This window comes from Zerene cesonia, chromosome 12 (assembly GCF_012273895.1).
Source record: "Zerene cesonia ecotype Mississippi chromosome 12, Zerene_cesonia_1.1, whole genome shotgun sequence".
NCBI lineage: Eukaryota > Metazoa > Arthropoda > Insecta > Lepidoptera > Pieridae > Zerene > Zerene cesonia.
In genome coordinates this window covers 2301053-2315052 of record NC_052113.1, presented here as the reverse complement: position 1 = coordinate 2315052, position 14000 = coordinate 2301053, and the positions used below count along the sequence as shown (strand labels likewise).

The following is a 14000-nucleotide window of genomic DNA, read 5'->3' as shown; positions in this document are numbered from 1 at the left end:
TGCAACATTTTAATATGACAATAACTTTACTACCCAATAAAAGTGTTCACACCTTACCCATGTAATTATTCATAAAAATTCCTTATTATCTATACAATACTCTGTTACAATTTCCTCAAAAATTCCCAATACCTTGTCTCTATAAATTGCATCTTCATCAATCATTGTCCTCATAAATTTTGCCTTATCCTTAGAAAGTATTTCTTCAAATCGAGCAGAATCAGTGAATATTTTTGTTGTAAGCTCATCATCCATCCAAAATTGTGGGACCAGGCAAGCCGTTAGTACAAGACCCCAGGGTCTAAATTCTTCAGCTGATTTGTCAAGTTCCTCAAAAGTTAAGACGTCTCTTATCAATATATCATTGTTAATTAATTCCATTTCAAGAGCATCGTAGTAGAAATTCAGGAACAATTTAAAGTTTTCTTCACGGAAATCTCTCTCCAGGTTGCAATATAAGAGAAGCATTATGTCTCCAGCAGGAGGATGACATCTTACAGCTTGGAAGTCCACTAATAAACAATCGTCTGGTACTTCCAGCCCATTAACTGTCGAGTAACGGAATAACATATTATTATTCCACAAATCTCTGTGGCATATCACATTTCTATACTTTGGAGAATAATTAGCTAAATCTAAAGCCGCTTTCCAAACATATGTCCATTTCTCTATACATTTACCAATAACGATATCATCTTTAGCATATTTTGAATGACTTTTAACAACTTCCAAAGCTCCAATCATACACTGAATATACCATGGGTCGGAAATATGATATCCACCTTCATCTAAATATGCTTCAAATTCATCATTGACTCTGTATGGGAGGTGGAGGTCCTCTGATTTTCTTTCTTCATAAATTATTGTTGAAGCATGTAAACGCGCTAGAGTTCGTAATGCCTGTAATGTGTGAGCTTTATCAAATGTCTTTAATTTATTTCGCACTCTGTATCCGAGAGTATTCAAATTTTCAAATACCATAGCATCCTTTAAACCAAGTATTAGCTCTGGACTCCATGATTTTATCCCTTAAAATATGAAAATGGTTTTATTATAACTTCATAATTATATCGACTTCATGATACAAATTTAATAAAAAAAATAAAATTCAAAAACCGACCTGTTATATGTATTCTTTCCTTAATTACAGTGTAAAATTTCAATTCTTTATCGAACAGTTTAAGGTCCTGTACCATAGCTGCTTTTGCTTTATTGCTCTTGGATATAGATTTTATAAAGCAAATTAGATTTTTAAGCTCCCCATTATTTAACTGCGCATTAATGTTTAATTTTAGATAATCACACAAAAATCCTAACATATGTTTACTAGCAAACTCAATAGAATACGTGTGCGCGACCACTTTTTCTGTTCCAAAATATTTTTCAGTAACTAGTTTAATGTTATCTTCGCTAATATAATGCTTAATTTCATCACTATTTGACATGTCGTTTTTACTTATTTTTATACAGAGTTTCAACTAAAATTAGAACTACGATCGTTCCAAATACACAATAATAAACTGTTTTAACATTACACTATTAACTAAACTATTACATGGTGTAGGTAATATTAATTATTATCAGCTCTGAAATGTGTTTAGTTAAGAATTAATCTAACATACAGTGCATATCGGAATGTAAATATTGTACCAAACTTAAGACGATTTATTTTGATTTCAAGATAGGCAAAATGTACCTTTCTACTATTTCATCAAATAATTCCGAAACTCTATCGTAATAACATTCACTGTTCTTAGCTGAGTCTATGAAATAACTGCTACGAGAAATGGAATCGAATTCATGATTTTTTTCACCCCCATCACGAACACCATCTATTGTATCAGCAGGTATCATTATTATAGGAACAATTAGTGATGCTTGAATGATACCAAACAAAATACTCTCTTCATACGCTTGTGACAGTTGCTCTCTACTAATAAATTCCGATACGTTTAAATTTTCAACTTCCATTGCATTTTTTAGACAATTATAATAGACATCTAATATGTCTTTTGTGTGCGTTAAACGAAATTCCTTTCTCGTATTAATAAATATAGCTGCAGTTAAGTCTATCATCGGGCACGCATACAACGCAGTTTGGAAATCAACAATTAAAGCATGCAATTCACCATTGTAAGGTTTAAAAAAAACATTATTAGCCCAAATATCACGATGGACAACCACATTTCGATAATGTGAAGAGGGCTTGGCTGAATTATTAGCGCGATCAAACAAGTCAGGAATAATTTTATCAACGAGTAAGATGAAGTTTGGCTCATCTTTGTATGCGGAGTATGTCTTTAGATAGTCCATAACCCCGTTTCGCCCAGTGTCCCTCCACATCTGCCCCCTTGCTGGTTCACTTAAATATTCGCCAAAGTCTTCCCATATGCTATATGGTCGTTTCAGTTCTTTCGATTTACTGTTTTCAAGTATAAATGATTGTGCATGAAATTTGGCCATAGCTTCTACAGTTGCGACTGTCTCTTCGTAAGTGAAGTTATTTTTACAGTCGGGCATTGTATAACCAATTTCGGTGACATCCTCGAAGACTAAAACGTTATCTTTTGCGTAAAGTAATTCCGGGTGCCATTTTCTTGTTCCTGAAATACATTTAGTAAATAAATAAAATTGATATAAAATTGATACTTAGTGTAAAGTAAGAATACAAATAATTTTTGTTTTATACATATTTATAAAACAGAAGTAAGAATTAAGAGTTGATGCGTTTGTATATATATTTTTAACGGTATGTATAAATAATAAAATATAATAGTTTAAAAAAACTATAAAACACGCTTTAACAAAAATCATATTTTGCAAATTGAAAACTGGAATAATTTTATCAAATTAGTGTATTGTCATCGGTCCTCAATAAATCTACAAAGTTTGAACGAAATCTGGCCGTTTAAAGTGGGTCAAAATCGCGCCCAAAGAAGTCAGTTACAAACAAACAAACATACAAACAAACAAACATACAAACAAACAAACATACAAACAAACAAACATACAAACAAACAAACATACAGGTGAAGCTAATAAAAAGCGTGTAAAAATAATAGGTAGTATAGATATACATAATTTGAGGTGTGAATATAAAATTATGTAAAATATATAAGTAAATAATTCAAAATAAGAAAATATTAACTGATATAATACAGCTTACCTTCATATTTTACAAATTGATTGAAAAGCGAACTCAATAAAACGAACTCCTTTTTGAAAAAAGTCGTTTCACGTAAGTATTGAGCTTTATACTCATCGAATCTTGGTATGCATTTCACGAACAAAATCACTCGAGACTCGACCTTAGCTTTAACATCGATAATCAACTTTAAATGTTCACCTAAATAACCGACAAGTTCTTCCGAATAATTTTGCAAAACAAATTGAAAAGAATCAATATTACTGTAACCGCATTTCTCTAGAATAAATTTAACTTCGTATTCCTTTAATAATTCCATTATCACGTTCAGTCTGGGTGCTGTGTGTGAATAAATAAAGGTTATTTATCTTTTATTTGTATTGTCTTATTACACCACTAGTATTATAGACATTTGTACATCTACCTAATACTTTAAAGATGTGTGTGTTTAACGATGCCGCTTGCTATCACAATGTACATTAATTAACTATTAAAGTATTTACGTACTGATTTAACTGAATAGAGTATTTATTTGCATTAAGTGAAACAAAACATCGTCACACGAGCTCTTTTAAAATATCTGTTGATAAAAACGGGACATACTATGCGAGTATATGTTTTACTTATTTAAATTGGAGTGATATTTTAGTAAGTTTTTTTAAAGGTTAATGGGGCTATTAATATCAAGTCATAAATCATATTGTATTTTTTTGCCTTACAGTTTACTTTCCCTACTTGAATTTAAATATCAAAATTATATTGAAACGCTCATATAATTTAGAAGATCAATGAAACACCAAACATAAAAAATGTCATTTATTTACAAGCCGAATACATCAGCAGTCACATTTAAATCCAAAACTTGATTTTCCAGAAGCTTCTTTAACTTTTTCTCTTTAATTTTTTCATAATTAGCCTTGCATAATTGTTCAGGTTTGGGCGCCGATACTTTGGGTATTTCTTCATCATCACTTGTATCGGCATCTACCTCCATAGCTGGTTGCTGATCATCAATTTCTTCTACTTCTTGGCATCCAGATATCAGTTCTAAGAATGATGTACTGAGTGACGTCACTGGTGGCACCATGTATGATGATGATGATAGAAACTGAAAAGTTTATAATATAATTTTATGAACAATAGAGATACGCTTGACCACTAACTCAGTTGCTGGAAATGATACGCAGAGAAGATGGAATAGACGGTAAGAAAAACATATTATAAATAGAACCATCTGTGTTATGTTGGATACTGGATGGTGTAAGAAGTGTATTGTTAATCAGTTTCAGATCAGTTTAAGTAGCAATTAAATTGGTAGAAATTATAAATATATGAATAAAATATAATCTTCTTCACAAATACAACTCACCAGAGACGTAGCCTTGTGTCCCAGCGACTCTTGATTCAATTGCTGAATTTCAGCAACCGCTGATGACGTCACTTCAGAGACTTGCTGTTCAGCCAACAGCGTGCTGAACTTGGACGCTGGCAGGTTCCTGTGCGTTATCGCTTCTAGTTGCTTCTTTGATGACCGTTCTGGCTCTAGACTATATAACTCCTGTAAATACATTGTATTGGAAATTTATTTCAACCCTTTTTTTAATGCCATAGCAGGCAACTGAGCTGATGGTAACGATCACCACCGCCCATGAATATTCGCAAGGTAATGCCTCTGCGAATGTGCTGCCCGCATTTACGAGGTAAGGAATAAGGAAAAGATCGATAACTGGAAAGAAGGAATGAGCTGGGGAAGATTAGGATAAGGATAAGGAAAAGGAAACGGAAACCCTAAAAAAGCTATAAGTACTTATATTCATATAAGTACTTAAAGCATTTTTTAATAAATAAATACTTATTATTCATTTTGCAATATAAATAGGCATAGACTCTTAGCATATTTGTGCAGTTGCTTAGATGATAATATATTTTGTAATCATTTTGAAAGCATATGTATTGTTATTATTTTACAAAAAAAAAACAATCTTCAATATAAACTCACAGAGTTATTCCTCAATAGATAAACAGTAACATCGTTACGAGTTGTGTTCCCGAACGCACACTGGCTGATTGCGCCTTCTTCTGGGTCTAATAGACGCTTGCGAGACAGCACTGGAGTGGAATCGTGTGGTGTGAACACAAACACTGTGAGGAAAAAGCAATTGTTGAATTATCATCGTTATAATATGGCATTTGGACGTTAGAGAAAGAAATAATGACTAAATAGTAAAAAGAAATGAGCAGTAAAAGTAATAAATAAAGATTTTGTACTATGAGACATACCATGTGTTACCATATTTATATTATATGCCTTCTCTTTATTAATTTTAATGTGCCTTGTTGTTACACGAAAAAAATACTATATACATGAAATCAATACATACACATAGAATAAAATCAAAAATTTTGAAATAAATATATTTGAAAATTTGAATAACAAGCTCATATTGGTATATTATAAAAGCTGTCAAATTAACACTTACAAAAAGGGGCCTTACCATCATTATCCTGGTTGACAACCATCATCCTGTTAGAGAATGGATCAGCTACGAGACACGTGGGACTGTTCTGTACCATCCACTTCATTGTTAGAGACAACAGACTCCACACGGCTAGACAGTAATCCGTTGTACATACTAACTGAAATATTAAAATTTACATGTAAATAATAAACTAACAATTTCAAACTAACAATACAAAAAAGACCACTTATAATTTGATTTTTTATATAAAAAAATCGGGATGGACAAAAGAAGTGATAATTTAAATTTATTTCCGACAGATATACATATAGTGCTGTGGGTTAGAGTGAAAGAGGTGGAGACTGCCTACCGCTGCCGTATGCGTGAGGAAAAGGGAGCCAGATAGGTAGGTACCGTAATGCGTCACGTAACGAAGTGGTTTAAGAAGAAATCACTTCAAAAATCGCTCTTCAAATACATGCAACGATTATTATGGTCATTCTGTAAATCATTGTGGGTATTTAATATATTAGTGTAAAGTATGTGTTACAACATTGGAACAATTTACTTTATAAATAGCCTAAAAATAAGATAAATATCGTCATTTTGAATAGAAAAAGATATGAAATAATTAAGCAATATTAAAAGTTAAGAAAATCCTTACATAGTGCGCCGCATCCATATTTCCGAACTGAACTTCTCTCCCTTTCGGCCGTAACGCGGGATGTGATAACGTAGTTCTCAAGTTACACAAATGCGAATCCCACAGCGTTAATTTACTCCCAAACCAGGCAGCTATCAACGACCCATCCTGTGATATGGCCACGCCCCCCATAGCGTTATCCCCCTTATAAGAATTCTGTTCCACCATCCTATCATTGATATTGGATTTATGAATATTCCACACTTTTCTGACCATATCATTCTCATTTTGGTCTTGGCTCAAATATGGCCGTTCAGCCACTGTACCAATTCCGAGAATATCTCCATGTTTGAACTCATTTAACACCGGGTTGGATAAATAATGCGCGATACCGGACGAATAATAGCACGCGGTGAGGCAGAGCCACCTATTTTTGCCTTTTTCCATAGAAAATTTCCATATCCTGAACTTCTGATCGTTTCCAGCTGTTATACAAAAATCACCCTTTCTGCTGAGAGCAATAGAGACTACGTCGCAACCTCCGTGTGATAGGTTGACACAGGTGTTTAATTTGAAAGAGGAAGATGCATTGTAGTGTGTCGACCAGAACTTGAGTTTTTCCTCAGGGTAATTAGTGCCATCATATCTGTATTCGGAGGTGACAAGCCATAAACCACTTGCATTTATGGCAGCGCAAGTCACTTCCGTTTCTACTGGCAGTATGTTGTAACGCTCGCTTGGTATGTGGTTCACTTCTGTTATGTCAATCTGTAACGAATAAAAAGGTATATTATATAGTATCTGGAAAAAGAGCAATCATTCCATTTTTGGTGGGCATGTAAAAATTTTCGTTAACTTGAAAATATGTAACTAGAGTTATCACTAAAGAATTCGTAAGGGCCAATTGAAGTAAACTTCACAACATGTACATGGTATGTTTAATGTATGGTATGTTTAGTTTTAATATTGTTGATAAATTTTTTGTGCCAATTAATTGTTTATAAGAACGATATTAAATATCTTTCATATAAGTATAACATATTATAATACATAAAAAAACATAAAGTTAAACAACTCACATTATATAGAACTTTATCCGTAGTAGTGGAAAATAACTGCAAATAGCCCGTTCTACCCGGTACAATAAGCGACGATAGCTTCTTGTGGTATATAAGGGACGAACCAAGTGAGCGAGTCACTGATGATAAACCTCCACACTCTAGGATGGTTGTTGTTACGTGAAGTTGCATGTTCGCTATCACCACAGCTGAAGACAGATTAAATGACATATTAAAATAGTGTAGAATGATACATACACATTTAGATTGTGATAAAAAAGTGCAATTAAATCAGGTAATTTGTTAGTTCATAAGCAGTGATTGGTAAGAAATTGAGGAATATTATTTATAGTATAAAATCGAAATTATTTTATAACTCTGTACATTCATAATGGTAAAATGTTGGATTATAAATATATAACATGAGCAAATAGAACACGGAAACATAAAAAATTCCTTAAATACTTTTCATGAGCTGTTTAAGAGCTACTGTTAAGTTAAAATTTGAAGAGCTAATGCATCAAAAATAAAAAAATAAATCATAATGTTGTTTGTCAGTTTAAAAAACTCACAATTATTGGACAAAGTGACAGCAACATGATCATTGCTTGTTGTTATATATCTGATGAAACCTGGGAGGCGGGGGATAAATTTCTTCTCATTCGCTTTTTGCGCCAAGCTCCCAATGGTCCACTTGACTAATACTTTTTCCATTCCACCAGTAAGAATATAACTACCTGTGAAAAAATGAATGTTTTGTTTTATAAGGACATATGAAGTAATAATATTATAACTTCAAATAGTTTGTCTATTTTAATGAGAGATTTTAGTGTGATTAATATATTCCTACAAACTAATATTTGAGCAGTTCCAAAAATAGATAAGTTTTATAGTTATTTAGTTTTACATAAAATGTATACACTATTAAGGCTTTGTTTAAACTTTCATTATTCAATTTACCAATAAAATACCCATACTTAAACACTTCTAAAAAGATAATATGGTACGCACCTACTTTAGAGAAATGAACGGCAAACAGAGGCAAGGCATGCCAATGTAACACCTCACTTCCCACATTTATATGATCACAAATATTGCCTCGATACACTATTGTCCTGCCTAGTGTGTCAGTGGCTGCAATTGCACCTCCCTTACTCATAGACACAGACAGCAACCTGTACTTCGATCGGAGCCTGAAAAGATTATGACATATATATTTATATCACTAGTCACCCATTTTTTTATTTTCTAATTTATTACACTAATTTTGTCTAGCAAAGATTTTATTTCATAGATTTAGTGCAGAATTTTATTTGAGAAACTGTACCCAAGAATGATAAAATATATTAATTGAATAATTTTACCCATGGTACATATATAGCCTATCTCACTCACATGTAATGTCAGCTTTCTAACGGTGAAAGAAATAGGGATTTCTTTATATATATATATAAGACTAGCTGCACCCGGCAAACGCTGTTCTGCCTTACTCTTATCGTTTAGTGGTATGAAAAATAGATGTTAGCCGATTATCAGACCTACCCAATATGCTTACCAAATTTCAGAGGAATCGGTCAAGCCGTTTCGGAGGAGTATAGAGACTAACATTGTGACATGAGAATTTTATATATAAGATTATTGTACCGTGTACTACAAATACTGATGAAGTTTTTAGTTGTTTTAATGCGATATATACTTACAATGCACTCTTTTCTGGTCTATTCAGGTTCTGCACATGCAACTTGCAATAGCCACTCACAATGGCTGCAATAGGTTCACCGTTACAGAACCCCATGGAAACAGCAAGTATATCATTCTTAGGCACCTTTGTATCAACATACTCAATGTTTAATGCTCCCGTTTTAAGATTGTACGATCCAATGTGTAAGAACTTCTTCATTGGATGAGCAGTTAGTAATAAACAATCCGATTCATTTATTATATTGAATGATACTACTTGATTATTGTGTGGTATTTGTAAGGCCTGGAATATAAAATGAAGGAATGTACAAATTATAAATTTGGCTGGAATATGTATGCAGAATCTGATATTAATGGAGTATGCAAGTTATTTTTTTGAATGACCATCTATGACACTATTTAAAAATAACAAAATGAAGAAACATAGGAAACAATTCCGCACCCTTTTTTGTGATGGGCCTTAAGATAAAAAAATATTTAATTTTTTAATATATAATTATAAATTAACTTTTAGTAAACTGTTATAACAGAGCCAGGGAAACATTAATACATAAGTATTGATTTTCCATTTCCTTACAATGAAATTGCTAGAGAGATTAAAACTTATTATTTACAATATTACTTACAATTTCTCTAAGAACTGCACCATTTTCCCAAGTCCAAGTAGTAAGGAGGCCATTATTAGAACAACCAAACAAGTTGTAGTTCTGATGTTCGGGAAACTCTGCACCAATGATAGTGTTCACAGCAGTTTCAGTTTCAAGTGAGCGGACCCAATCGCCAGTATAAATGTTATATACACGTAATGTGTTTTCCACGATAATAACAAGTGATCTGTAATTTTAATACTTTGTTATTTTATACAAGTTTTATGGTTTATTCAAATCGATTGATTATTTAATGCAATAAATTAATAATATCAGCTTTAAAATATACGTATATAAAATACATACTCTCCATCGGGGGAAAATACAGGTCGGCGCTCTATTATACTTCTGCCAGATTTTCGATTGAGTATATAGTTCTTCTCATTTCGATTCTCGTGTACTTTAACAACCATATTGATATTGCAACTACAGGAAACGAGACATAAATTCGATTGGTAGTTAATATTCTTAATGCAATTATTATGTTGTCCACATGATCTAACCTCTAAATACAGCACTTGTAAACATTATACTTTTGATAATATCAATTGTCAATTGTCAATTGAATAGCACAGAGTAAGAAATATACTTGACCCAGTAAAGATAAGACATTTCACCAAACATGCAACTATGTTACATACATTCGCACAATATTTGCAAATATCGTCCGTATGTAATTTTGAGTTATAAGTGAGAATGTGACTGACCAGCACAGGGTTAAATAGTTTATCACAGCATACGTATAGTTCACTTATTAATAAAGTTAATGTTCATGAGTAAGCCTCAAATTGGTTCACCCAACATTGCAATTCAAATTAAATTTCACTTTAAAAATTTCTAATACCGAAGATGAATACAACACTTAAGTTTTCGGAAATTGTCATTGATTAAATCACTGTTGAAAATGAAAATGTCCCTACTGTTGTTTCTCGTAACGCTTTTATCTCTAAACAGCATTAGATAAAATTTTTCTCATAATTAAAAATAATAGAACCAACATCTTTAAAGTAGGTACTAGAAACTAACTTTCACGTCACATGCCTTGTAACCAAGCCAAGTGTAGTATAGTGTATACCCACACACAAAGTTTATTAGTTACAGTGAGAAACGCCCAAAAGTCCACTCTGGCACTCGCAGGCCGCTATCGCAGCATGCTCGCTCCTTTCGCTTGACCCTTGCGAAAGTACCACAGTCAACCTACCACGTTTGCTCGCACGCAGTTTGTGTGTGTACATAATTGATTATTGTTTAATATGAATATAGCTCATGTTATATATAATATGTTCCCATCCGGAAAAATACAACACGAGTTACTTGTGTGCAAGCTTTTTTTTATGTCATTCTCGGCAATGGAGCTGGTGGGTCGCCTGATGTTAAGTGCTACCACCCCCATGAACATTTGGAGAGGCGTAGCGTCGATTGCTGACCTTACGCCTCTACAAATGTATTGCCGACTTCAAATTAGAAAGGATTATCGAGAAGGAATGAGTGAAAGGAATGCGAAGGATATAGACGAGAGCGAGAGCCGGAGGGCTCCCCAACTCACCGAACCAAAGAGCAGTATGCTATTTTACGCCGACCTTCTGCGAGGGTATTTCCCCGGTGCGAGCTGATCCAATTTAATATGATTATAACATACAAAGTTTTTAATTTTCTATATAATTCCTCGTTACGTATTGATTTTACTTATGTATCCATTTTGCTGTAAGCAATACAGTCACATTGACGAAGTTAGTTCTGAATCTGTGGACGAAGTCACTTGTTTTTTACATAGTAACTAGTTCATCATCTGTGCTTGTCATTTGTAAATTGTATTTGTTAATTGAAACTGTCAATCGCACGCGTTTTTATTATAAAACGTGTTATTATTTTGTTTTTAAAATAAATGTATCTAAAATATATTACTTCTTAGTTACTTAAATAGTCAACTTTAAATATCTTTTGGTAATTGTGTTGCACTCTTTTAAACCACAGCAAAGATTATGGCGGGTGAAACCGAAGAGGCCGCACAAATACAAGTCCGATTTGTTACTAAGCAAGAACAGTAAGTACAATCTTTTTCTTAAATAATATCTACGATATGTAAAGAAGTGAATTTTCATTTATCTCTATATTTTGTAGGTATGCGATCCCAGATATTCCAATAGCTATCCAGACCAATGTACAAACATCAGACTTGAGCACCTTAGTTAATGGTTTACTGAAGGAATGCAACCCGTTAGTTCAGAAAGCGATAGATTTCGATTTTCTAGTATGCGGAGAACTACTACGGACGTCTGTTTCGGAACACCTTCAAGAGAGAAGTGTCTCAACTGAGGAAACTTTAGAAATTGAATATATAGAACGATTTCCCGCGCCAAGCCCTCAAGATTGCTTGATGCACGATGATTGGGTTTCAGCAGTTGATACACATGGAAATTGGTAAGTGGATAATGAATGGAAGTTACTAATATATGGAAGTTATTAATATAAATAAGAGTTTGAATAATTTTTGAACAATGAAAAGCAAAAAAAAAACTTAAAACGTATTATATATTTAATAACTTATTCATAATGCACATGCAGATTTGGTCTAACATTAATAAAAAAAAACTACAGGTATGTGGGAGAGCCAGCAAATCAAGTTCCTGTAAATAATTTGAATATTTTTGTTTTACCATTTTCTTATTTTGCTTATATACATTGTGTAGAACGTGATCTCAAATGAGTTCAGTTAGCATTTTGTAATTACAAAAATTTGTATTAAATACCGTAACAGAAGTTGGTAGTCATATATCAAAAAAGATTTTTATTATTATTTTTTTTATATTGTTAAATTTATATAATTTGACATGTTTTATGAATTTTTACTTTCAGGGCATAGAGCTTGTATTATATTAATGAATTTTGAATTTATAGGATCCTCTCTGGGAGCTATGACAACAGTCTCCATATATGGACTTCTAAAGGTCAACATAAGCTTGCTATCCCAGGCCACACATCACCAGTGAAAGCAGTTGCTTGGGTATCCTTCAATGGCGATCAAGCGGTTTTTGCAAGGTAATGAATACCTTTTGAAAAAGGCAAATTTAAATCAGGGTTTTAAGAGTAACCTTTCGTCTGTAATAACATGAAATATTTATTTACCGCCACTAATCAGTGATTAGGTTAGGTTGGGTTAAAAGCAAAATGCTGGTGTAAAGACAGTGTGTAAGAAATAAATTGATTTCTGGATTTATCTGCACATTATTCAAATCATCGCTGCTTCACACAATGAAGGAAAAAATTGGCTGACATGAGATGTCTGCTAAAATGCACTTGGTCTGCGTGGTGGAGTATGGCCTCAATAGGAGGCCCCCTCATAGGAGGCCTGTGCAGTGAGAACATATTTGGGCTGATGATGATGATGATGATGAATTATTAGTCATGTTGTATAAGCAATTTTTTTCAATTTGAACTCAATTCAGCTGACCTATATTTTTCAGCGGATCCCACGACCAATCAGCCATGCTTTGGGTTTGGAATGTGTCCACAAATTCTGTGGACTGTGTGGTCACTTTCCGAGGCCACGACAAAGGGGTGGAATGTCTCGCCGTGTCTGCGGACGCCAAGCGGCTCGCAACGGGGAGCTGGGATACTAATGTTTGCCTTTGGAGTGCAAGTTAGTTTGGGATTATTAATAACTAGACACTCGTCTACCTAGATATCATTATTCCTGTTTTATCCCAGCATTAAATCGGGATAAAAAGTATTTTATTACCCAAGTCAGCTCATACCCTGTCTGTATACCAAATTTCATCAAAATCCATGCAGTAGTTTCAACACGGTTGGCAGATAAACATCCAAACAAACATACTTTCACATTTATTATATTAGTGTCATTTATGTAATTTCAAAAGTTTTAGTGAAATAGTAGATAGATAAAATATGTTCAGCAATTCTTTGATTTACTATAAAATTATAAGGAAAAAATTATAAAGATAATGAGTTCTTAAGTATTAATCAAATTTACAGTTTTTCCCATTTTTTCATTTTAGGTCTATCTGATGAAGACAATGTACCATCAAAAAAGAAAAGTAAACCCGAGCAAGGCAGCTCCAGAGTGAGTTTAAATTTGCTTTTTTATTTGGATTCATGTTCATAAAAGCAGTTGCATATATTTTGTATTTTTTTCTCTTAGTATTGTTTTATCTCTATTCTAAAGTACATAACAATAGATGATTTGAATATATACAATGCATCATTATGTTTCTAGAAACTTCTTAAGGCTACAATAAAGACATAGGCCCCTGTCCTTTATCATACCCTTACTACTACTTTCCTTTATCCCCTTAAGCCTTCGTGCAATCTGTTCATGGGTGTTGATAA

General features: G+C 33.1%; 4 protein-coding genes across 4 annotated transcripts in view; 1 reads left to right on the top strand and 3 right to left on the bottom strand.

Moving 5' to 3' along the window:
• Nucleotides 1-69: 69 nt before the first annotated feature.
• LOC119830923 lies at nt 70-1445 on the bottom strand. The gene is made up of 2 exons (XM_038354112.1): nt 1121-1445; nt 70-1028 (listed from the first exon to the last, which is right to left on the bottom strand). The coding sequence occupies exons 1-2, from the start codon at nt 1443-1445 to the stop codon at nt 70-72; spliced, it is 1284 nt and encodes a 427-aa protein (XP_038210040.1).
• Nucleotides 1446-1665: 220 nt separating this feature from the next.
• Nucleotides 1666-3464, bottom strand: LOC119830922. Its single transcript, XM_038354111.1, has 2 exons — nt 3167-3464; nt 1666-2603 (listed from the first exon to the last, which is right to left on the bottom strand). The coding sequence occupies exons 1-2, from the start codon at nt 3462-3464 to the stop codon at nt 1666-1668; spliced, it is 1236 nt and encodes a 411-aa protein (XP_038210039.1).
• Nucleotides 3465-3961: 497 nt separating this feature from the next.
• Nucleotides 3962-10200, bottom strand: LOC119830783 (WD repeat-containing protein 75). Its single transcript, XM_038353925.1, has 11 exons — nt 9960-10200; nt 9633-9840; nt 9006-9289; nt 8317-8498; nt 7878-8042; nt 7327-7514; nt 6269-7015; nt 5641-5782; nt 5145-5287; nt 4515-4703; nt 3962-4253 (listed from the first exon to the last, which is right to left on the bottom strand). Exons 1-11 carry the CDS (start codon nt 10064-10066, stop codon nt 3966-3968), a joined length of 2643 nt encoding a protein of 880 aa, XP_038209853.1. The 5' UTR covers nt 10067-10200; the 3' UTR covers nt 3962-3965.
• A 1277-nt stretch (nt 10201-11477) lies between these two features.
• Nucleotides 11478-14000, top strand: part of LOC119830637 (ribosome biogenesis protein WDR12 homolog) — a 205132-nt gene continuing 202609 nt past the window's right edge. Inside the window, exons 1-5 of the mRNA XM_038353694.1 lie at nt 11478-11697; nt 11775-12074; nt 12552-12692; nt 13118-13293; nt 13670-13734. Coding sequence (XP_038209622.1) covers nt 11636-11697; nt 11775-12074; nt 12552-12692; nt 13118-13293; nt 13670-13734 — 744 coding nt within the window. The 5' untranslated portion in view covers nt 11478-11635. The remainder of the gene's footprint in view (nt 11698-11774; nt 12075-12551; nt 12693-13117; nt 13294-13669; nt 13735-14000) is intronic.